The 25,477-nt window shown below is 46.6% G+C and overlaps 1 protein-coding gene across 4 annotated transcripts in view; it reads right to left on the bottom strand.

The window, feature by feature from the left end:
* LOC111144713 (actinin alpha 2) overlaps window positions 1–25,477 on the bottom strand; it is a 66,228-nt gene that overhangs the window by 8,492 nt on the left and 32,259 nt on the right. For 2 of the 4 annotated variants that reach the window (XM_022499152.1, XM_022499150.1), the window contains exons 5-15: window positions 24,864–24,951; window positions 23,267–23,345; window positions 19,271–19,352; window positions 15,998–16,083; window positions 13,266–13,358; window positions 11,270–11,500; window positions 8,377–8,524; window positions 6,648–6,798; window positions 3,577–3,685; window positions 2,484–2,624; window positions 770–952 (exon numbers count right to left, since the gene is read on the bottom strand). In XM_022499152.1, the coding sequence (XP_022354860.1) occupies window positions 770–952; window positions 2,484–2,624; window positions 3,577–3,685; window positions 6,648–6,798; window positions 8,377–8,524; window positions 11,270–11,500; window positions 13,266–13,358; window positions 15,998–16,083; window positions 19,271–19,352; window positions 23,267–23,345; window positions 24,864–24,951 (1,391 nt within the window). Of the gene's footprint in view, window positions 1–769; window positions 953–2,483; window positions 2,625–3,576; window positions 3,686–6,647; window positions 6,799–8,376; window positions 8,525–11,269; window positions 11,501–13,265; window positions 13,434–13,865; window positions 13,902–14,762; window positions 14,849–15,991; window positions 16,084–19,270; window positions 19,353–23,266; window positions 23,346–24,863; window positions 24,952–25,477 lie in introns of those variants that run through there. The other 2 variants (XM_022499153.1, XM_022499154.1) reach the window with 2 other exon arrangements.

Genomic DNA, 25,477 nt, shown 5'->3' with positions numbered 1-25,477 from the left:
CTACTTTTTTTTTTTTTTTTTTTTTAGATTTTATTTACTTGTCAGAGAGAGAGGGAAAGAGGAGAGGGGCAAATAGAAGAAGCCCGATGTTGACTCGATTTTTTTTTTTTTTTTTTTTTTTTAGATTTTATTTACTTGTCAGAGAGAGAGGGAAAGAGGAGAGGGGCAAATAGAAGGAGAAGCCCGATGTTGACTCAATCCCAGGACCCTGAGATCCTGACCTGAGCCGAAGGCAGCTGCTTAACCATCCCAGCCACCCAAATGTCCGTCTACTTTCTCTCCTTACAGATCAGAGGCTGCCCAATGGCACTTAAGAGTCTAACATATTTCATCTGTTAAAAACAAGACAAGTCTCCCAACAGAGTCGCTCAGGTTAAGTCCCATGTCACCTATCCAAGACTCAGTTCCAGCTCCCGTTCGCCCAGGAACAGAATCAACAGTCAGTCGCCCGATCAGCGCATTGAGATAATCTGCCTGACAGACGCCTGCCACCCCCTGAAGGAAAGCAACCTCGCAATAACCAACCGGATTTGTTTGCCTAGTATGACTTCCTCGCTCCCGCTCCCCTCTGCCCACGAAAGTCTCTTGTGTTGTACCACACCTCAGAGCTCCCTTCTATCTGCTCCATGAGAGGTTTGCCTGGTTCCAACGCTGTGAAAGCTGGGGTGAACGGAACCCTGATCGTCGTGCAGATCAGTCACTCTAGTTCCCCAAGTATTTACATCTGCCCTCAGCCTCGGCTTCGGGAACGCCCACCTCGGTCACCCACCTTGTCCCACTTGGCCCGGAGCTCGTCCATGGTGACAGTGCTGTAGGGATTGCTGGAGCTGATTCTGATGTTGTAGCTCTGGATCACCTTTTCCACCTCGTTCTGGATGGCCATGATGGACTGCCGCTCGCCGTCCGCCTCCGGCAGCGTTGCCTTGAACTGCTCGTGAGCAGTGATCAGACTCTAACCCAGAGACAGAGGTGGGGAGAACTTTACTGTCGTGTGGATTCTACAGGTTTTGGTGTTCCCTTCTGCACACGTGTGTATGCCTTCTATAAGGGCAGGAATCTGTGCGGGGAAAACAAATTCTGGATGTTTTCAGAAAGTGGTTTGGTGCACAAAAGTCAGGTTCCTTGGAAATGGAAAAAAAGATAACTATGATGACTAATTAATGGCTATGAATCCAAAGTCTTCAAAAAAAAAAAAAAAAAAGTAACTGTTTCCTTTTTTTAAAAAAAATGTTTGCTTTCATAATTTTTGATCCCCAACTACTGTCTGTGTTTTACTCTCCCCTGACAAACAGAACTCAGCTGCCCTTTCTAACATCTTACCTTTGCAGTCCAACAAAAGAACCTAGCATTTCCTGCCTTTATACTTAAAGACCACCAGGAAATACATCCTTACTTCTCAAAAGGAGAAGCCATGAAGACCAACTCTTTCCCCCTAAGGCTTTAAAAATCTCCATTTATTTAACCTATCCTTTGGCCCTCATGTGTAAGACAGGAGCCCCTTGGTTCTGGTCTATGTAGATGCCTGGCAAACTACTTTCCAGTGCCCAGCTAACAGTCACTTTAGTCGCTGCAAGAGATTGGCTGCAATAGAGAGACTGACCTTACACCCAAGGAAGAAACTACATCATGCATTAGGTATGGCTTCCACAGCAAACTTAGAAGTCTCACTCATTCCAAAAATAAATGATTTTAGGTTGCTAACCTCTGCTTAAGAACGCACACACAAAAACATGCAATGTTCAACAAAGTAATTTCTTTCCCCCTACACCCAGGTATAAACCCTTCCAGAATGTTCCTTGGCAAGGAGGTGTGGGTTCGAATTCCAACCTTCAGCCTTCCTTCATATTTGGATTCTTTCTGATGATTTACCTATTTTACAGAAAGAAGAATTTAGAAGTATTTTCCCTGAATATTCCACTGTACATCAAATTCATTGTACACTGGCCTCTCAGTAGACTAGGTGCTGGCTCTTTGAGAGGAACTCTCCTCCCTAACGTTGACTCCTTACAGAAGTCTTACTCACAACTTTGAAGTCTGGAAGAAATCAGAAGCAGGACATTCTGGTGTTATGGGAGATAGGAGGTACTGCTTTGTGGTTTCTTATGTTTTTGACCCAGCAAAACTATATAGATCTCAACGAACAGTAATATGCATATATTTGCAAGGTCCTTAACTCAGCAGCCAATAAACTCACACCTTTCTATGAATACCATCCAAGGGCATAAATGTCTATGTTGCTCAAGGATTCCACAGAATTTTTTAAAGAACAGGCACTTTTAGATGTCTTCACCATTGTTGGATGATGTTAATTTTTCCATCACCGTCAAGCCTAGTACACACATTTTTAAGCTAAGGGTCCGAGGGTTATTTGGGCTTCCTAGCTACATTTTTCTTAGTAAGAAACAAAACAAAAGAATTCTACATTTTTAAAATGACACTTCCTCTGGAGCGCAGTGCGGGCATGGGGCTGGGGCTTCAGGTACCTGGATTTCCTCAATGCTGTGGACAATGAACATGTCCTGCAGGTCCTCCATGGCGCCCTCCATCCAATTGTTGAAAGGAGCCGCTCGCTTGGCAAACTCCAGGTGAAGCTGATCAATGGTTTCTAGCAATTTCTCAGTTCTCTGGAGAGAAGTTAAACAGAGAAGCATTATCACGGATAAATACGAAAAATTCTCTCCAAAGATGGCAACACGGGTTCCAGAACAAACAACTGTTATCTGACATTTTGTTAATCACAATGCACTCATCATCAGCATATGTATACAAAAGATTAGCCAGTGTTCCGTGATTAGACTGAGCCCTACAGGTCCCTGAAGTGGCTTCTGAATAAAAAAAAAAAAAAGATTTAATAACATCCAGAATAGCGTTGTTTTCAAAGGAGAGTACTCTGCTCTGTGCTACTTTTCTGAAAACTGAGACTCCATAGTGGGGATATAGTCACTGGCTTCCGACTGACATAGGACCCTTAAGGTCAGCTCTGATTCCCCAACCATTCTAGGCAACAACACTCAACACACTGTCCTCCTCTTATAGGTAACAGTGTGCAGAGAAGACACACACCTTTCCCAGAAGTCACCAACCTAAGTGAAGACAGAGGAACTACAGCTTAATGTTCTTAAATCCTACTTCAGGATCTAACACAGAGATCCCCCCAGCCTCTCTGGGCATGTGGAAGCACATGGTTTCGAGCCCTGTAATCACCACCTGATACAAAATGGGTTTGTACTATAATCTTACTACCTCTAGATTCCTCTTTTTTTTTTTTTTTTAATTCAAAAGTACGCTTCACTGAAAAAAATAAAAAGCATGCTTCACTGAAAAAAAAAAAAAGTATGCTTCCCTGCTCTGTGGATAAATTATGGGACAAAGCTACCAACTTCGCATCTCCCACTTTCTCCTATTTTTCATATTCTCTGTGGTGGCTCCTCTCACGAGACAACCTGTTTTGCTTTAGACACAACATGCCACAGAAAAGCAGGGAAAATTAATAACAGGGACTCTAATTCAAGAGCCTCTGTGCAAAGATCTCATGTCAACAGGTGGCTGACGGGAAGTCAGGTCACCAGGCTTCACCTCCAGGGCCTCCCTCCTCTTCTGAGTAAGCGTTCCCAGTCTGTCCCACTGGTCACAGATCTTCTGGCACCGATCGTTGACATTCACGGCGTCGTGATAGTCCAGTTCGCTGGGGGGAGTGAAAACAAAGATGAACTTTCCCTGATGTTATGAGGAAAATGGACACGGGCTCAAACAGACTTTTTCTTTTTTAAGATCTGAGGAAAAAGTGGCAGAATATTTCAGGGTTTTGTTAACTGTCACCATTGCAAACATGATCATTCATCTTTGACAGATTCCAGGAAGAATGAATAAAACTCTTGCTGGTCCAACGGTTTTCTATACAGTGAAAAATCCTGTCTTCTCTGTGCCCCAAGCTGACTTCATTGTGGCCCATCCCCAGAGTATTATTTTTAAGTATCAGTGTACCTGTAAACAAAGCCAACCATCTGACCTGGAGGGCAGGCCTGTGGGCCGCCCAAAGCCACGGCTACTGGAACAGCAAAGTGAGTCAAGGGGGAGGGAGGTATCATCTTGCACCCCATCGTGTCCTTGGCTCCCCTCGAAGGGCACCGGGCTTCAGGGCTGGGGTGGAGTGCCACGTCCAGAAGGGACACTGTGGCGGCATCTAGCTCTGCAGGGACCTTGAAAAACTAGCAGACCAGAGCCCTCCCTATTCTGGACAGAACTTCTGACTTGTCTAATGCCACTGGTGTGATGCCAAGAACAACACGATGTCTTACGAAGCAAACCCTCTTTCCCCTCAAGCCCGGTCTATGCATCCTAATGGGATCTTTGTGAGGTGAACTTGGCATTCAAACAAATTCCCAACTAGAAGGTTCACCTCTTATCTCTGGGGACAAAAAGTTAAGATGAAAGCGAGAGGCTCACAGACCTTTAAAGACACCTTCAGGAGAGACTTCACACACAGTCCAAAGAGACAAGGCAAACTTTAAGGAAACTCCCTCCCACCCATCCTACCAGATCCATTCCCCTGAGGCTGATGCTTATTTATTTCTTCCATTGACTCTGAATTAAGGCAATGGTTGTTTACCATGTGCTTTTCTTTTCCTCTTAAATAATACTAACTTCTCAGGTCCTAAATGTTATTGCTTCTGCTACTGAACAAAGGACACACTCTGTGGTCATGAGCTGAGGGTTTGTGCAGGGGGTAAAGCCTGTCCAGCTTATAAGCAGCTTTCCACGTGCACAGAACCCTTCATGCGAGACTGAGCTGCTGTTAGCTTCTTGAGCTCCTTGGTATAACACCACCACCCCCCCGAAACAAAACATACCAACAACTCGAGCAGCCTTGATATACAAAGTGAAAAGGCTATGGCTCTTCAAAATGCAAATATCATGGAGAATAAAGACTTAAAGAATTAAAAACCACCAATAAAATCTTTAAAAAAAAAAAAATGGGCACCTGGGTGGCTCAGTAGGTTAAGCCTCTGCCTTCGGCTCAGGTCATGATCCCAGGGTCCTGGGATCGAGCCCATCGGGCTCTCTGCTCAGTGGGGAGCCTGCTTCCCTCCTCTCTCTGCCTGCCTCTCTGCCTACCTGTGATCTCTCTCTGTCAAATAAATACATAAAATCTTAAAAAAAAAAAAAGAATAAAAACCACCACCTGGGGTCCTTCTATGGACCCACAATGGAGACCACAACCCTCTCTTCCCCCCATCATTGCCTTTAGGGGTACATCCATTTCTCATCTCTAATTCATACAAAGTTCACACAGAGAGTTCTACAAATAGCTGCTCTCAAGGAGTGAAGGTTTATGGAACTGGGCATACTGGGTTTTCCGCACTTGGCGAGCAGCACAAGCACTGTGATTTATTATTTTATTATTATTCTTTATTATTTTATTATTTTGTTAAAAAACAAGGAAGGAATACATTAAGATGAACACAGATTTAAGTTTTGTATGTGGTGGCTCTTTGGATGGTGTGAAGAACGGACACCGGAGATACCAGGAAGATACCACAAAACTACTCCTTAAATTTTACGGACAACACTTAAAGCCATTCCGAACTATTCACCGGTTATAGAGCATTAAATAGCTTTAGTTCATCCCTTACTTTAATTGCAACTGTTAACAAGCAGTCACACCCCCAACATTCAAGAAGCGTGCTCTTGTAAAGACCACAAATCTGGGGTACAAATTGGATTATGAAGATCTCAAATGATTAAGGGTTTATTTACCAAGGCTAAAAAAAGAATAGGATAGTCTTAAAAGAGGCCCTATCTGTTAGTCCATGAGTTTGCTCTACCCAAAAGTGAGCAACATGGAAGTGTGAAAATCTAACATAGGAAAGTAAATGTTTATGTTTCTAAAAATTATTCTGGGACAGTTATCCTTATGTGATTTTAGGCTCCGAAACTTCTGCAGGTATGTCTGTGATTACAGTGACGGGGAAGGGAGTTGGGAATGAAATCGGTACTTATCCAAAGGGGGCAAGGGTCTTGAAAAAAGGCTTCGAGAAACTGCAGGGAGGTGTCTCCCCGGATGTAGGCCAGAGCCAGATGGTGCACCCGCGACAAGTGGGACCTGAGAACGCCCCCTGGGGCTTACACCAGCCTGGACTCTATCCATGCTGGTCCCTCCCATAAAACAGAGAGCATGCAAAAGAAACTGCGTGTATCAGATGACACAGAAAAAGCAGGGCCGTGGTATGCCCTCCTGGGAGGTAAGGCAGGCATTTCTGTTCGGTGTGTGGATGTTCTGTACCCCGACCTGGGAGAAGCAGCCTTTTCAAGCTGGACCCCAGCCCTCCATGCTCATTTCTAACCTTCTTGGAAGCAAGCTGCCTGGGGTGGGGGTGGGGCGTGCTTCTGGATGGGAGGGCCTGGGAATTCTAGCCCATCCAGAGAAGCAAAGCAGACGTCTGTCTTTTGAGCTGCTTGGAAACACAGAGGCCTCCAGCTGGGTGCTTCCTAAACTGAGTACAGGCCAGCCTTGCCCTGCCTAGAAATGCTCTGGGGAAGCTCTCCAGGGGAATCCTTGCATTGTATCCATGGCCCGGGGGCTTGGCGGGTAGAGCCAGGCAGCCACATGGGAGCAGCAGCGCCTGCGGACGGCCTACAGCACCTACTTGAGCTCCTGTGCGATGGCTGCTATCTGCTCCACTCGGTCCTGGTGGGCGGCCAGGTCGCTCTCGAAGGCCTCATGCTTCCGCAGCAGGGCCCGGACCTCGGTGAGAGACGCCGACTCATAGTCCTTCTGCAGCAAGATCTGCTCTTTGCCTGCAAGGGTTGCAGAAGGGAGTATGAATACTCTGATGTCCCACATCAGCTTCCTGGAACCTGCAAAGTTCTCGCTGATGCTTCTGATTCCCAAGAACCAAGAGAAGGGGGAAAGACACAGTGGCGCAGGTGTCATGGGTTTCCAGGCTCTAACTATGCTAACGTTGCCCGAGTCCCTCTGTGTTCTAAAAGCTCGTGTCTACACATGGCCGGGGGGAGGGGAGAAGTACGTTGAGTCCAGGCTAAATAACAGATTTGCACTCCTCATAATCCCAAGTAACAAGTACCTGATTTTCCAGTGTGATGCTCAGTTAAGTTGTAATTATTAGTTCACAAGAATTACCTGGGCTAGTTAGACAAGACAGTTGGGACTCTCTTAGGCTGTCCTCAGTTCAAACTTGACTCCAAATATCTTTTTTCTGGAAAGTATTTTCTGTGGTTAAATATAGCCTGTGGTTTCTTTCCTGACCATACTAGAAGTTTCTCTCTCTGAACCTCCACCTATTTCCCCACAAATATTTCTGAATCAAGCAACTGCTGTGATTATAAACGGACTCATGTTTCTTCCTGGTTGATGACCTTTCAGAATTTAATTTTATGAAGCTGGAAATGGAAAGCAAGTGTTCGTACATTTAACAACAACAACATAGCACTTCCTGTGTGCCACATATGGATTTAAGGGCTTTATACTGTGAACTCATTACATCTTCATCCAAAGCCTATGTGAGAGGTGTTCCCGGTGTCCCCCTCTGAAGAGGACACTGGGGCACTGACACACGAGCTCATGCAAAGCGCTTAGCTGGGAAGTGTCAGAGCTGGGCCTCTGACCTGTGTGGCTGCAGACCTGCGCCTCTTGCCCTCTTGCTGGACAATATCAACGATCAAACACCACCAAAGCAAAAAGGAACCAAAGGATGAGGGGAACCTCCCTGACCTTCCTCAAAAGAGATGATGTGGTGGGGAGAATGTTATGTTCCTCTACCTCAGCAAAGAGCAGGCAGGCAAAAAATAAAAAATAAAAATATAGATACACAATCATAGTATCATAGCTGTGGAAAGAGATATGTTTGCATATCTGAGAGAAGTAGATAAACCTGAGTGAAATAAGACAGCTAAGACTGTAGAAAACGATCCCTTCCTTGCATTCCTCCTTCCAGGCAGATTTTCTACATGGGAAATTCTGTTGCTTTGTGGCATTTAATATTAAACATTCTAGTGGCAGAAGCCAGCCTCTGGGCCTGGGCTGTCTGACCGACAGGGAATAAACAGATACTTGCGGATCGAATGGAACAAGAGTGGGGAAAGACAGGGGGAGGCCAGGACTTATGTAAGTAAGTGTGGGAAGAATGCATTTCGAGTGCCGTTTTGTGAAAAAGCACATTATCTGCTCCACTGGAAAAGAAGTCTCCCCACCCACCTCCTGAAGAAATTTAGGACTGGGACTGCAGTGCGGAGAGGGGCGGGGACACCTGTGCCCACAGGTTCACCGACGGGGGTGTGTGGAGGCTGCACACTGTGGCTCTGTCCACAGCTCAACCCTGATGTTCTCGGAACCCAACCCCAGGCCAGTGCACTCGCCGTAAGCCCACGTTTCGTGCGTGGACGCCTTCTGCCTGAACTTCTCCGCCAGGTGCTCCACACGCTCCAGCCTCCGAATCTCATTCAGCAGCCACTCCTCGTAGCCCTTCTCGGCCTGCTCCAGCCTCTGCCAGGCGCCGGCAATGTCCTGGGGGCGTTCAAGCACACGCAAAGGCAGGTTTGTTACCTCCAGCCTCCGGCTTTTCTACAAATCCCCTTTGCCAGGAGTCTGACAGGTTTTCTTTTGTGTTTTCATCTCCTTGCTTTCCTCTCACCCTGCCCCCAAATAACCACTCCACTGTTTTGGCTCTGGAAGGTCTTACTTAGCAGGGAGGACATTAGGGGAAGGAAGGGAAAACTGAATGGGAAGAAATCAGAGGGGGAGACAAACCATGAAAGACTATGGAAATGTGGGAAACAATCTGAGGGTTTCAGAGGGGAGGGGGATGGGGGGACAGGGTAGCCCAGCGATGGGTATTAAGGAGGCACATTTTGCATGGAGCACTGGGTGTCCTACGCAAACAATGAACCATGGAACACTCCATCAAAAGCTAACGATGTACTGTATGGTGACTAACGTAACATAAAAAAAAAAAAAAAAAAACCAGGAAAAAATAATGTTAAATCTGCTCTCCATATACCCTAATATATTTCTTTAAAAAAGAAAAGAAAGGTCTTACTTATTGCCAGGGCCTTTTTAAAACTAATATGGTTTTTCTCATCAGTCAATAAATGCCTGATACTTGTCCAGATGTGCACAAAGGCTTAGAGGCTTTAATTTTCTGGCTTGCAAAAGATGACACCTCTAAGTGACTCAATTCAAACCAACCATCCAACCAGCCCACCATCAACAACCAATTCCTGGACGCCAGCAAGAGACTTTTTTTTATAGAAGAATAAATGATACCTTTAAGATTCCCTGCCCCTGAGAGCTTGCACGAATGTGGGGGAGAAAAGAAACCAGGACAGTTGACCTTGAACAACAGGGGTTAGGAGCGCCAACCTCCCACACAGATGAAAGTCAGTGTACAAACTTTGACTCCCCCAAAACTTAGCTACTAACAGCCCACTGTTGACCAGAGGCCTCACCGGTAATGTAGACAGTTGACTAACACATATGCTGTATGTCCTATGTGTTATATACCGTATTCTTATTCTAAACAAAATGCTATCAAGAAAATCAAAAGGAAAATATGCTTATAGCACTATCTTGTATTTACTGAAAAAAGTCCACATGTAAATGGACCCGTGCAGGTCAAATTCGTGTTATTTGAGGGTCAACTGTAATGAAACAAGGTCACCACAGACAGTGATCGGCTGTGAGGCAAAGACAAAACGGGGTCAGGTGAGGCTGAGAGCCCCGCGTGGGGGTTCCTTCAGGTAGGTCACTTGGAGAAGATGCATCCGAGTCAAGTACCTCAGTGACACAAAAACCCAGTTACGTGAGGAGGTGGGAGTGAGCGCTAACGCCTAAGGGGGACTGGCCCCATGGGTGGGGAGCAGGACCGAAGGCAGGTGAGGCCACGTGGGGGTGAAGACGCAGCAGCAGAGACCATCTGCAGGGGACAGAGGGGGTCAGATCACACGGGATCCTCTAGGCCAGGTTCACGAATCTGGATCTTAGTCTAAATACTCTGGAAAGTCATGAGAGGGTTTTGAGAAGGGGAGACACACTGTGGTTTCCGTTTTAAAAAGAGCCCAGCTACTGCTGTGAAGAGAGGGAATTTTAGGGGCCAGTGAGGGGGACATGGTGGGGCCCAAGGGAAGAGGGAGAGAGGGAGGGAGGGGGGGAAGGGAGAGAGAGAGAGAGAGGTGGCTCAGCAGACAGCGACACGTGCAGGTAGACAGCAGGGCTCAGAGTGAAGACAGAAGCTGGATGCAGAGCCACCAGGACCACTGAGACACTGCAGGCAAGAAGGTGATGGGAAGAAAGAATGTGGATACCACCTGGGCTTGGGGCGTCCGTAACTTAGGCAATGCCGTTTGCTAAGACAAGCATGCCACAGCGGGGCTCAGGGACAGGTAGGGTCTGAAAGGCTCTGAGACGTCCCTGAGGCTATGTGAACCTGGGACTTGGGAAGAAGTCGGAGCTGGAGACGCAGGGGTAGGGAGGCACTGGCCTGGGGGAGATCCCCTGGGAGTACGGGGTGCAGAAGAGGGTCTGCACCACGCTCGGGAGAGGTCTTCCCACGCACTGGGGTAGGGGTGGGCGGCAGAGGGAAGGACTCTGTGGGGTCGCAAGAAAACGGCACGGTTGAGAGTAGAAAGAGTTTTAGCAAACAGCATCGTTAACGAGGTTTGAGAGACAGAGAATATGGAAATGAAAGTGACAGCCAAAATGTCACCACATACACACCCCTCCCCCAGAGCCAAACAGGAATGGTCTCCAGGGGGTACAAACCAGGCCGTAGGGTGAAGAGTAAAAGGAATAAAGGGGCGGTGAGCGGCTGGCAAGGGCTGCCACCGGGACTCCTCCTGGATGTTCTGCTGTGAAGGGCAGCCGAGGGCCAGGACCACACTCTGCAAGCAGTAAGACAAGGTGGCAAGGTTTGCAATTCTCGAGTCCCAGGTAGGGGCGCAAGGGAGCCGGGAGAGAAGGGGAGCCTGCCGTGCGGGGAGGGAGACCCCTGTCGCACCAGGCCCTGGAGAGGTGACTGGTTAGAGAGGGCACATGACGACAGCTGCGGGAGGGCAGGGGAGGCGGTAAAGGCCACTCTCGGCAGGGCACCACACCAGGAGCATCTGGTGGGGAGAAGACATCCCAACTGATGCGGTAACGGGGCCCTCAACCTATCCATGCACTGGAAGGAGCTGGAGAAGTCAGTGTGCGCTTCTGGGCAGCCTGTCAGGGAGGAGGCTTTGGGAACCCTCGGGCCTGGGGGCGGGCACTCACCGACACCATCTTGCCCTCGGAGGGCATGAAGGCGGGCCGGTTGCTGATCCGCAGCTTGGTCTGCAGCGTGTTGAAGTTGATCTCCAGCTGGCACTTCTCCTGCACCTTGGGCGGCTTGTGCTTGCGCCGATAGTCCCGGAAGTCCTCCAGCTTCTTCTGCATGGCCTGCATGGTCTTCTCCGGGGTCCGGTTCTCCAGCCAGGGGATCGTGCGGCGGATCCACTCCAACAGCTGCCCCCAAAAGACATAAATGCCGCTGAAGAGGCCAGCAAGCTGCCCCCACCCCCAGGTGAAAAACAGAAGCACCCCACAGTTGGAATGGATGCCACCTAACGTTCCTAAAATGACAGAGTATGAATAGAATACTCCGGACTGAGGGAAGAGGATAAAAAGGCATCTCTATGCACATGCGCTGGGGCATGAATGAAAACTTCCGTGTCCCCTGGACCCCACCCCACGGCCACTGGTGAGCACCCCCACGGTCCCACACACAGGTCGAAAACTGAAAGGCAGCACGAGTCATGTTCCACAAGAATGTGACAGTTACAGGAAACTCGGGGACCAGACATTAGCAAACAAATGCCGGATGGAGCTTTCAAATGAAAAACAAAAACCTGACATGGGATGGAAACTCAGCAAAGAATCGGGTTTAACTGAAAATGTAATTATATTTCAAATAAGCTCAAATCTCATGAGTCTACTGACCGGGAAGCTGTATTGCAAATCTGGGACTGACTCAATGCCAAAGTATATTTGAATTTATCATCTAGCTTTTGAGGAAATCCACGTAACAGAATTGAAAATGGTAGTGAATTCCTAAGAATGTAGTATATATGCTCCCTTCTCTCAAATCACGGTCAAGTTGAAAAGCCACTAAAAATTGACACTCGTGATTACTTGGAAAATTAGAGCACTTAAGAATAAAAATTCACTAAAATGGTGATACACCCAGCGTCGAAGGGTTTGAGGAGGATAAATGAAGGACCAGGGAAGAAAAGGAAGGACAGAATTACTAGGCGTCTGTCCTTTGGTCCTGGTTGTGCTTCTATCCTGATGTTGGTCCCTTTAATGGCAGCATTAAACAACGCTGCGAAACCGAATTTTCCCACAGCAGCTGTATGAAAACATAAACTCAGTATCATCAGATTGGATCACTAATAACCAGTCCTCTGGAAGATTTATTCCAAGTATCCCGACACTTTTCCCAGGACAGAGCAAGTATCAGCTAAATCGAGTCAGAGCAAAGACCATTTGGTCACTGACATGTGTCACTGTAACTGAGTTCAGCCCAGAGAGGGTGTGGCCGTACCCTTCGCTCAGCCCAGCCCTTGTACCAGGGAAGCAACGCAGCAGCAGTGACGAGACTGCTTGGTTGCTTTTTAGGCTCTAATCAGAACAAAAAGAAAAGCAACGTGAAAAGTGCTCTTTTAACCAAGAATCTGGCTGAAGAGCTGCAGAAGGCATCGTGGACATTTGTGCTCAAACGCCTTGGACAGGGAGCTCTGTCTTCCCCACATTTCCCTCTAGACATTCATAAGACACGCACTCAACACTGAGCCGTGTCTCCCAATGGGCTGGGCCAGTTCCCAGGACGCTTAGCTGCTGCATGGATCAGGGCTTCTGAGGAATGGAGGGCACATGCTAGGTGAGGTCAGTAACCAATGAAGCAGGAAAAAAAAAAGGTAATGCGGTGTCCCCTGGGGGCGCCTGACCCTGGAGGTGCAGAGCTGAGCACGGAATCACATCCCACGCCTGCAAACATGCAAACTACCTCTATGCTTTGGGGCGGTTGGGGAGCCCATCACGATGACTTTTGTGCCAATCAATATGTCGCTACGAGACAGGTAACCTCTGAGAAAAACTGTGTTTTCCCACTTTGATTCTGTCTGAGATGAAAAATGCAAAGAAAGAAAACACTGACAGCCAGTGTGTCCCCCTCCGTGCCTCTCCCTCTGGGTGGGAATGGACAGAACTGCCAGGCACCCACTTCCTTTACCTCACTCGCTAGCCTCTCATATTCTTCCATCAGCCTCTCATTCTCTTGATTCACAGCAAGAACCTTACATATCCTGTTAGCCGCTGTCTCAGCCTGTAAAACACAATAGGTGAACAGGACAGCTCTGTGGACAGGGACGCGCATGCACAAAATGGAACGTGGTGGGGGCAGGAGAGGAGACGAGGAGATGGCGTGCTGATTCAAGGTTAGGGTGGAGGAAGACTGAGGGTATGGCTGTTGAACACTAGGAGTCATTTCACACCTTTTTTACACAGACTTACACGGCAGGCTGAATGTACTGTGGGGAATAATGGGGAGATACCATTAGTCTAAAACACAAGCTTCGTAAAACATCAAGCAAGTTAGTGACAGAATAAACAGGTCAAGGAAGCCGAAATCCCCCGTCCCTGAATGTCCACCTGAGCACTCTATTGACCTCGTGACTATGGGGTCAGAACTCTCTAGAGAACTTTGGAAATCAAAGCAAAAAAACAAAAACAAATGTACAAAAAAACTGGGTCCTAAATATATCTTGTCACTGCACCGAGTTCGCTGAAGCCCTCTTGTCTTGAAATGAATACACAGAACTTGCTAGAAGGGATCTTTCCACAGAGCTAAACTTGCTTTAAGATTTGTGTGACCTCCATGAGAAGTCACAGAGGTATATGGAATTCTTGGTCATCATTTCGTGAAGGGGAACTTGGGCCAGAAGTGGCAAAGTGCCCTGAACCACGACTGCATGATAAATTAAGAAGAGCAAACAGCTCCTCCTGGCCCCCAGCCCGTCTCAAAGCCTGGCCTCTAAAGCCCCATTTGCAGTTAGTGTCATTTGCTGGTGACAGGCATAGAGAAATCACAGAAATGACACATTCTGTGTTTTCCCCCTACCCCCACCAGTCCATCTGTTTTCTCTAAGTAGATTATGTGAAGGGGCAAGAGACAGTGAGTAAGGAGAAAGCTGAGGGCCATTTGCCCACAACGTGTGTCTTAAGAAATGTGAATTTTTCTGAGGTTTTAACATCGTTATCCTTTCACTGTTTCCATTAAATTAAGATTAGTTTTGAAAGATGTTAGAACAAATCACTGAACTGTGAAGGCAGTTTCTAGGCAAAGTAGAACAAGGGACCCTGAGAAGGCGCTCATCTGTCCTTGCCCAACCTCCCTGTCACTGTTCAATGACCATGGCGCCATTTTCCAGGCATTTTCTTCCTAAAGCACCAGTGTTTCCCACAATTAACTAATGAAATCAAAGCAGTATCTTAGAAGGAAGGAAGGATTTAAACAGCAACAACAACACTTCAGGAACTGTCTAAAGTTAAAGTTGTTAAGAAACACGAAGGAGTCACAGTTTGGAACTGGGCGTATTAGGTCATCACAACACACTCAGGAAGATTCCAAGGTAAGATGTGAAGCGCACGGACACACACCCAGATACGCACACGCACACACACGCACACACAGCTAAAACCGGTGCCCTGGGCAGCACGGGCTGAGTACCTGCTCCGCGCCCGCAAACGCGTGGTAGAAGCAGGAAACGTAAGTCATGATAGCTCTTTCATCGGGTTTGGGAGTGTTCACAATGTCTGAAGGGAGGGAAGAAATAACACAGAAAACAAACACACATACAGATGAAGAGCAGAAACCAGGGTGAACAAAGGGAAGAATAGACCGCTCTCCACCGATCCATTTTCTGGGTGTGTCTGGGGCCCCCGGTCCTAAAGCTCGGGAAGGCTCTTGGGCCCAGGCGCGGTTTGTGAACACAAGGGCTTGAATGACTTGAGCCAGCAGGTTCTCTGGTTTGGTTTTTGTTTTGTTTTGTTTTTTTTAAATAATCGGTCTGAGGGCTTTCTGCATCCCCCACCCCGTGATGAGCTTCTAAAAGTGCAGTCAAGGCACGAATACGGGGACTGCATGCTACGTATCTGGGCTCGTTATCACGTCCTAATGACTTGTGAGGCCCACGTCCGCTCATCTGTTGACCACATCAGGCCGCCTGCCACCGGTGCTCTGGGCCACCCATGTCAACTTGCAAGATGCTGGGAACGCTGGCAGAGCCCCAGGGCCCCCTCTCTCCTGCCCCTTCCCCACCCCACCTTCCTAACTGTATACTCTGTGGTTTGGCTCCTGGTGGGGGACAAGAGTCACTGGAGAGGACGTGGTTTTTAACCCCATCTGTGCCTACTTACCTTGACATTTACAGAAATCACCAAGGTAACAAAACCTCTAAAGAGAAGGATAGACATGGCTTGTACTTATTGTGACTCTTGCTACGGTCTGTAGTAGCTGCCGAAACCACCAGCAGGAAGAGAAAACAGGACCGTGTGAACACGCAACCTTTCTCCTTCCACCTTGGCGACAACACTGTTTGCTGAATTGCTTTTTAACTTTAAACTCGGTTCGGTCACTGGATAAAACACAGTTAAAAAGAGACCTTGTACTTCCCTAAGGGCAAAACCTAGCCATCGGGTTTTCAGAGGGCATGCCCAGAAAGGATGTGGGGGTTGTGTCACGGCATGTAATCTTCTGGAAAACACACATGAACGGCATACTACTGCATGGACAGAAAGTAAGATTCAAAGAAAACTAGACTAAAAAAGACAAATGACTGCCTCCTCAGAACCAGACAGGTCTCCTTACTCAGAGGAGAGGGGGAAAGAGAAAAACAATTGGAAAAAAAAAATTAAGACACAGAAGGTGAAGGGTGAGTGGTGATTCATGTTTTACATCCTCACCTTCTGTGCACCAGCAAAAGCATGATAGTAACAGGAAACATAAGTCATTATGGCTCTCTCATCAGGTCTGGCAGTATATACTAAATCTGTGTGGAGAAAAGAAGGTTAACTGCCCAGATGTTCTAGCACTCACAGGCTTCGGCCAAGTGCCACCTTGGAGAAGTCAAAGCAATGAATCTCCCCACCCCGCACCCCTCCCACACTTAGGCGGTTAAAACTTTGGCTCCAGTCAAAGAAGTCAGACCTACAAAGTCATTACTCTCTGGGTCCTTCTGAGAACTGCCAAACAGAAGGAGATGGTAGCGGATAAGGTCCCTAAATGGGCAAGGAGGTCACATCCACGGCCAGAATCGGAGCTCCGGAAGCCCACAGGATGCACTTGACAGGACATTCCCTGAGGCTTTCTCCTGCTGCACACACAGAGGGGTTCAACAGAGATCCCTTCTCTGAGTCCACACAGAACCTACACACCCAGGAACTTAAGCCTGGTGCTCACCTCAAGGAAAGGTTTGTGGAGGAAAACAGAGAAACAACATTCAGAACCTTTTAAAAGCACGGCAGACGGTTAAGAGGGAGATAAGTTTCTACAGTGTTTACTACAGGTAACAGGTCACGGGAGAGCGGCCCAAGGAGCCAGTCAAAAATCCCCACTGAGGGTTCAGGCCCCAACACAATGACAGCAGGCAGGAAGGCAAGGCTGCGCCAGAAGGACAAGCATTCTGACAGGAAGCAGCCAGCTCGCGATGTGGCCAAAATAAGGTCATGCTAACACAACGCTGTGGTGGTGATTAAGACCCAAGGGCGGGGGAAGCGAGGATAAAAAGGGTCACACGTGGGGGGACCTGCTGGGTAGTTCTGTCACAGTAAGCCCCACACCCAAGTCGGTCAAGTTCATGACTGCTAGAAAATTCCTGTGAGAAATTACACAGAAAATATTATAGTATGTAAGCATTTTTCTGAACCATTTAAAAGGAATTAGACAAAAAAGGCACAAGGGAGGAGAAAATAAAGGAGTACCAGCACATCTCGTCAGCCTGGAAGGAGTCACAGGATGGACACATGCCCAGAGCAGGACTCAGAGGCTAAGGAAAAAATCTACTAAGACACATGTCAGCAGGCCAGAGGAATAATGATGGTGACCCTGAACTCACCCTCAACTGCAGTGTATTAGGGAGGTATTAATTTACTAAATGTCTGTTTTCTCCTCTCTTTAGTATCCTAGCTATTAATTCGAGTGGATAAACTCTAGGTAGTTATTTACTCTATGGAAAGGTCAAAGGAGATGCCACGCAAATGTAAACTTAGTTTAGAGAGGACAGACAGACAAAAAGGAAAGGGAACTGTTTATTCTATGCTGCTCCTCCATTATTTTTTTTTAAGGATTTTATTCATTTATTTGACAGAGACAGATCACAAGTAGGCAGAGAGGCAGGCAGAGAGAGCGGGAGAAGCAGGCTCTCCACTGAGCAGAGAGCCCAATGCGGGGCTTGATCCCAGGACCCTGGGATCATGACCTGAGCCAATGGCAGAGGCTTAACCCACTGAGCCACCCAGATGCCCCAACTCCCCCATTATTTTATTGACTCTCTCCCTTTATAGAGTTTTTGAAAACCATCAATCGATTTGGAGGAGTGTATCCAAGTGTTAATGCCCAATAATACAGGTGTTTGTTAAAATGGTTAAATTAATGAATGGGTAAAAATCAGAATCCTACTTTGAAGGTCAGTTATGAGCTTCACTGTATCCCTCAAAAGGATATGTTGGGGTCCTAACCGCCACCCTGGTACCTGTGACCGTGACCTCATTCGCAAGGCCTTTGTAGACAGAATCAAGTTAAAATGAGGTCCTGCTGAGAGAGGGAGGATCCTTCATCTAACATGACTGATGTCCTTACAAGAAAGAAAGAGATGTAGAGACAGAGAGGGGAGAGCAAGGCCATCTAAAGCCAAGGACCACATGGGGCTTTCTGAAGCTGGAAGAGACAAGGAAGGAACCTCTTCTTCGGGCTCTGAATGAAGCATGGCCCTGCCAACAGCTTGGTTTCAGACTTACAGCCTCCAGAATCATAAGAGAATAAATTCCTGTTGCTTCAAGCCAATGAGTTTATGATAATTTATAATACAATCACCAGCAATAAGGAGGAACAGAAGACTGACAATGGATGATAATCAAGTTCTTTGCTTTTCCCCAATAATCCCAATTAGGGGAAGAAATGGACCGTGAGGGAATCATAGTATTAACAACAAACGCAGTAACCTAAGTTCCTTGAGGGCAGGACCCTGCCTGGTACATCTCATTCCCTCCCAAGGTACCTAGCCGAGGGTCTTGCGGCAGGCACTCCGTCTATGTCTGCTGAGTGGTAAGTGACTCACGAACAAGAGAAATGAACGGATGGTCTCCACATATCTGTGCTTTCTATGGCGGTGTGCCACAGAGCGACCCACACGAGTCTGTCACATACAGAGGGCACGCAAGTTATTTGAAACCAGTCCCCAGAGTGAGGGACGCCCAGCAGCAAAATGCTTAGACATTCCTGCAAATCTAACTAAACTAATTTAATTCAGACCCAAAATGAAACGTGGAAGTTTGAGAGGTATGTGGACGGCTGAACGCTCCGTATTCTCTGTTTCGATTCTCTACCTTCTGGTTGGAAGGAAGGATGTTTTCCCTTGTGGAGTCCTGAGCACTTCCCAAGAAGACTTATTTGCTAAGCTCGTCTCCATGTGGTAAGAAAAATAACAGTGTGTTGTTACAAAAATAAAAATAGTTTTTCTTTGCAGATCACAAACCCAAGCATTCCGTTTCTTTGCCAAAGCTGAACTTTTTTACCGAATTCTTTTACTATAGTATTGCTGGCGTGGTTTTGAGCAGGATTTTTTTTTTTTAAGATTTTATTTATTTATTTGACAGACAGAGATCACAAGTAGGGAGAGAGGCGGGGGAGGGGGGGAAAAGCAGGCTCCCCACTGAGCAGAGAGCCCGATGTGGGGCTCGATCCCAGGACCCTGGGATCATGACCTGAGCCGAAGGCAGAGGCTTTAACCCACTGAGCCACCCAGGGGCCCCTTGAGCAGGATTTTTAAAAAGAATTCATGAACATGCTACAAATGAAATGCTCTTCACACTCCTGTGGCCAATGACAGAAACGTCTTCAGATTCCTAAGTACGTCAGATGTAATCTGCCTACGATGTCTTATAAATCCCTACACACAGCCATGGCACGACTAGGCCACAGACTTTCTGCAAGTCAATAAAACACAATTTTCCTCTCACCTTCAGCATCCAGCATTTTAGGAATATCCAGGTGCTTCTCTGCAATTTCCATGGCCAGGTTGATATTTCCTATTGGGTCATCCTGCATGAAAAACAGCACAACCAGTGTTTGAAAATATCTTTCGAATAGGAGTTACGAGTAATGTGTTTGACACACCTCATTTCTAGGAGGAGACCTTTCCATGCACATAACCATTACAGTGTAAGTAATTTCCCTTCTTATCTTTTTCCAATCATGTCAAATATTTAGAGAAACACCAAAAATGATATGAACCCCACACAATGCATGCACACTCCAACTCATAAAATGTGAGCCCAAGGTTTAAGAGGACAACGCTTTGCAGACGGGGGAAAGCTGTCACATATTTTCTCATGGACTGGAAAGAATACTTCTTAGCTAATTTTCAACCTTTAAATGATTCCAGAAGAAATCATGAAACAGAAATTTTCCAGATCTGCAAGGTGATCATGGAGAATATTTAGTACGACGTTTTTGTTTTAAATATAAGAAAGCTGAGGCATAAAGAGAAGGAAATATGCTAGCTGGTGAAACTCCTGGGTCCCCAAAGAAGGTCATAAGATGGCTACAAAGAGTGAAAATTATGCTTCTAGGATGCCAAAGACTAAAATTGTGAATGAAAACTGTGAGGAAATTTTTGTTTTTAAGATTATGTCTATCTTCACTGTGAAATTGGTTAAATATATATATTATATTTACATATATGTGTGTATGTGTGTACACATACATACACACATACACACACACACAGAAGAATAAAATAAATTTAATAAAATAAATTTAACCAGAGGTGTATAAGTGAAACACCAAAAAATTTAAAGACTCATTTAACATTTCTTATTTTGTTCCACTTAAGACATTACAGACCTGAAATGGGATGGGGATCGTTAAGACAGAAAATCAAACTGAAAACTAGGGTTAGTCCAGGGGTGGCTTTCATGAATTTTAACATCAAAGCCATTTAAACACCGTGGAACGTGCAATGCTTTGCCATGAATACATTTGAATAGGCTGAAGCAATTTTAAAAGAGCAGACCTTAAAAACACACTCACGAGGCTCTATGAAGAAACCCAAGTAAGTTTCCTGGCCTCGGAAAGTATACATTTCAGGCAAAACATTTTTTTCAAGTAAATGTTTTAACAAAGCACATAATCATTCCAACAAAAGAAGCCCTATCGTTAAAGCTTCTTTTTTCTTTTTTTTTTTTAAGATTTTATTTATTTATTTAACAGAGAGAGAGAGAGATCACAAGTAGGCAGAGAGGCAGGCAGATGGAGAGGGGGAAAGCAGACTCCCTGCTGAGCAGAGAACCCAATGTGGGGCTCGATCCCAGGACCCTGAGATCATAACCTGAGCTGAATGCAGGGGCTTACCCTCTGAGCCACCCAGGAACCCCTAAAAGAAGCCCTATCGTAATGTGAGCCTTACCTGCATAGTTTATGCATGTGTTTACAAAGCCAAATTACTGAGTAAAATTTTCCCTTTTGTTTTAAATGTGTAAGAAAAATTTCAGCATTAAAAATAGATTGATTCTCAGAGGAGATGCAACATGGGGGGTTAAGGGAGTAGGAGAAGAGTAAATGAAACAAGATGGGATTGGGAGGGAGAGAAACCATAAGTGACTCTTAATCTCAAAACAAACTGAGGGTTGATGAGGGGAGGGGGGTTGGGAGGGGGGGTGGGGTTATGGACATTGGGGAGGGTATGTGCTATGGTGATTGCTGTGAAATGTGTAAACCTGGAGATTCACAGACCTGTACCCCTGGGGATAAAAATATATTATATGTTTAAAAAAAAATAAAATTAGGGGTGCCTGGGTGGCTCAGTGGGTTAAGCCTCTGCCTTCGGCTCAGGTCATGATCTCAGGGTCCTGGGATCGAGCCCCGCATCGAGCTCTCTGCTCAGCGGGGAACCTGCTTCCTCCTCTCTCTCTCTCTCTCTGCCTTTCGCCTACTTGTGACCTCTCTCTCTGTCGAATAAATAAATAAATAAATTAAATTAAATTAAATCAAATTAAATTAAAAAAATAGATTGATTCTGACACTTTGTGAACACTATCTCATTTATACTGAGAGAGATAAAATGTGGCAGTGAAGTATTTTCTTGGCTCAGCTACTGGTCATGTGACCTTGGGCAGATTGCTGAATTCCATACTTTGTTCATCCGTAAAAGTGGGATGATAACAGTACCTACTTCATCAGTACGTTATATTTCACTGTGCACAGCAAAGACAGAAGGAATATGCGTGTATATGTAACATACACAGAATAATATGTATATATAACAAACACATTAGAACATGTACTAATATACATATTTAATATGTGTGATATATACACGTGTCATATGCATATGAGTACATACATACATATATAACAATATATTTACCTAATCGAGAGCTATGTAAATATTAACCGCTATTGCTCATTACTATCATTTTTCGCTCATCTTTGACAGCCAATTACCACAAGTCTGTTGACTATAGGTAATAAAAATCAACCATTTTAATGTGCTAACGAAACTAGTTCGATCTAGAACAATCCCTTCATTTTGCAAATGAGACAGAGATTCACTGAGAAAACATACACCATCTCCGTGTTTGAAGCGTTTTAAAGTAAGTCCAGAATAAGAGAATATGGGCTTTGAAAAGTTGAGGACCTCTGGCAACCTTGTGTTCCGGAACTGTGGGATTCACCTTCCCTACAAGTCAATTCTCCACGAGCTCCCCTGCAGTCATGGGAGACCAGCCAGCAGACAAGCAAGGAGCAAGTAATAACAACTGAAAAGGGGGCCAAAGGGACCTCTTGCAATGACCATGCATAGCACACAGGGGAGGGCAGCATGCAGGACGGATTCCACACCATGACACGGCCACTCAAGGGAGCAGCCCGCTGTGCACACCAGCAACCAGAAGGACCGGGGCCCTAACCACCACATGCGGCAACGTTTTCCAGGCAGGCAATGCCTTTAGTCCTAAATCCTGAGAGCACAGACTGTCTGCCACAAGGTTTAGGAGGGGCATGGACTTCTTTTTTCCATCACAGATTACATTTTTAAACTACTTTTCTGAAGAAAGAGTTCTGAGAATATTTGAAACTTAAGTACACTAAAGCTTAAGCTTAAAGAGAGAATTCAAATGTAGCGCTAAATTTTCTAAAGAGACCAAAACCAAAATTAATAACAAAACCCCTTTTCTTTAAAAAAAAAAAAAAAAATGTTTTTAAGGGCGCCTGGGTGGCTCAGTGCGTTGAGTCTCTGCCTTCAGCTCAGGTCATGATCTCAGGGTCCTGGGATCGAGTCCCACATCGGGCTCTCTGCTCAGCAGAGAGCCTGCTTCCCTCTCTCTCTCTGCCTGCCTCTCTGGGGCTTGAACTCACAACCCCAAGATCAAAAGTCACGTGCTCTTCAGACTGGGCCATCAGGCACCTTCAAATGCTCTTTTCTAAAACTACAACTAATATCTTCTCTCAATCGCAAGATAATGGTAAAATGTCCCTCATGTGAGAAGTAAGTTAATCAGTTCTGAGTAAAAATGTCTGCAATTAAGTCCTTCAGAAAAGGGTAAAGAGAATTTAAAAAGAAGGCTTTGAGTATTTGAACTTTTCTTTCCCCTCCCCCAGAAAAAGCCCGTATATCTTCCCTTTTCATATTTACAACCTGGGAATGTAAAATCGCTAAGAAACATAAATAAAAACCTTCAGAGTTAATCAAGCCAAATTGACAAATGTATCTTAATTTGGGCCAAAAGGGTGACTTGGCTTTGGGTCTTGTCCCACCCTATTTAATATTAGTAATTAATTATTAATCAAAGTATTTTCCTGGCTGCCTTTCCCGTCTGCACCACGTGCCAGGCGAACTGGGAGACTCAGCTGGTGGTAAGCTGCGTGTTTGTTTGAGTTCAGTGCTGACATGCTCACTTTCAGGGTGACATGCTGAGGGACAGAGAGGATGTGGCATGCCAGGCCCCCAGAATGACCTTGTTAAGCTTTGAGTAGTCAATGAGGTCAGGCCGATGTCTGTGGATGAGTGCACAGAGTCCAAGGCCATCCTTCCAGCTGCGCCACAGTCAGGAAGAACAGGAACACATGTTAATGGAGAGAAAGCAGCAGCTTACGTCTTGGACAGACGTAATCCTACAAGTGGTCCTTCCTGTCCTTCTGTCTGTCACGCCCACCCTTGCCCTGAGACTCCTCCCTATCTACTGGCCCAGTCCCGGTTCTGGGCTGGGAGAACCAGCGACACCCTCTTCTCACCCTGCCCTCCTCCCTGGTCAGCACCCTCCTGTCCCGATCCCTCCTTCCCATCTCCCACGAGGACCCTCCTGCAGGGTCTGCCCAAAAACCACACACAAGGACGTCTATCCTTAAATGTCCAGGACATACTTCCCCCTCAAGATCCTTCGTACACTTGAAAGTCCCTATGAGCTCCCAGGGACTCCTCTGTCTTCATAAGGTTCTTCACATGTTTTCAAAAAGGCAAAGACATGGTAGCACCCGAGGGACTCAGCAAGGAGGACCCACACTCCTGGTCTGTCTCCCCAGAGACACTCACGCTAACTGTTCTCTAGACAACCCTGGGTTTTGAGCTTGCCAGAGGCGACCAGGGGTTCACTGAGGGCTGAGAGTGGGAGTTCTGCTCCCCAAAAGGTCAGGGGAAGAAAGAAACTCCAGGGGGCTACAGAGCTGAAGTGCTTGACCCTGTCTTGGGCAAAGGAGGAAAGGCGAGAAGGTCAATGAGAGGCAAGCTGACTTCCACACCTGCCTTCTCCTTTGGGGCTCCTCCTGTCCTCAAGACAGCGTGCTGTAGGGACAGAGAAGTCCTCTTTTCCACCTTTGCACACTCAAGGCCTGGCTCAGTGCCTGACACTTGGTAGATACTCTATAATATTTGTCCACCCAGGAGAACCTCCCCCATTTTCCCTTGCGGCTCCTGCTTGCCCTTCGTTTCCCTGATAATCCATGGTGGCTGAGGACCTATTTCTATTCCTGAGTAACCCACCAAACAGAGGGTGAAAATACAGCTCTTCTACTCTCAGAAGACGTGCCTGAGGAGGAACACTGGAGCAAGTGATAAAATCACGCTCTGAGATTAAATTTAGACTCCATTCACGCACATTCCTGTCATTTTACAAATACAAGTTTCCTCCTTCTCTCGAACCCCAGCATATAAAGTTGGCCGAGGAAGTGTCTTTCTCTGCAGCACAGAGGGAGGCGCTGGGGTATGGACAGTACGGCAGGGAGACACGCAGACTCCGCCTCGATGTCCTTGCTGAGAAGCCACGCCTGCCGCTCCCGACAGCAGCAGGTGAAGGTCACGGTGAGATGCATGCCCACAACCCCCAAATAGTGAAGGCCCGTTCGAGGGCTGAGCAGTACTATGCTGTTTTACCAGCCCCTCAAAGCCACTGGATGGGTTCCCCAGAGGGACCTTAAGTATCAGAGATGCTACAGCCTTAGGTCCACCGCAGACGTAAAACGTGCCTCAGACAGGCGCCGGAAGACAATAGCAGACATAACCACGGCTCTCCCAGGACTCCAGGAGAATCTAAGAAGCCCAGGGCCTTCCTTGCTTACCTGGTGTGGAAGTTCTGAATGTTCACATTTCTATAAGGAGCGGTTTTCCTTTGACACCAAAGCAGCAGACCTTCTTTGGCGGAGGTTTCTGTAATGACAGACAAGAAACAGTGTCCACATGGAAATACTCAGTACTTAAGGCACCCAACTCCCAGGCTTGATAAGAGACCTCCCAGGGAGCGGACCACCAAACGTATCATCTCTTCTTGTGATCTCTGCTGGGACCCTGCTCCCGGGGGCAGACTGCTGAGGACACCGAAGGGGCTTGAAAAGGCCAGCACGGGGGCAACCACAAGTTATGACATCATAAACACAAAACCAGACAGTGGGGATACTGGCAAAGAATTGTTTTTTAAAGTTTCGTTTAAAAACTTTCAAGTTTCTGGGGCACACCTGGGTGGCTCAGTGGGTTAAAGCCTCTGCCTCCGGCTCAGGTCATGATCTCAGGGTCCTGGGATCGAGCCCCACATCGGGTTCTCTGCTCTGCGGGGAGCCTGCTTCCTCCTCTCTCTCTACCTGCCTCTCTGCCTACTTGTGATCTCTGTCTGTCAAATAAATAAATAAAATATTTTTAAAAAATATTTTATTTATTTATTTGACAGACAGAGATCACA

This window comes from Enhydra lutris, unplaced genomic scaffold (genome assembly GCF_002288905.1).
Source record: "Enhydra lutris kenyoni isolate GAN:26980312 unplaced genomic scaffold, ASM228890v2 scaffoldscaffold12, whole genome shotgun sequence".
NCBI lineage: Eukaryota > Metazoa > Chordata > Mammalia > Carnivora > Mustelidae > Enhydra > Enhydra lutris.
Note: the sequence above shows the minus strand (reverse complement) of the source record. Positions and strands in the feature narration are given on the sequence as shown.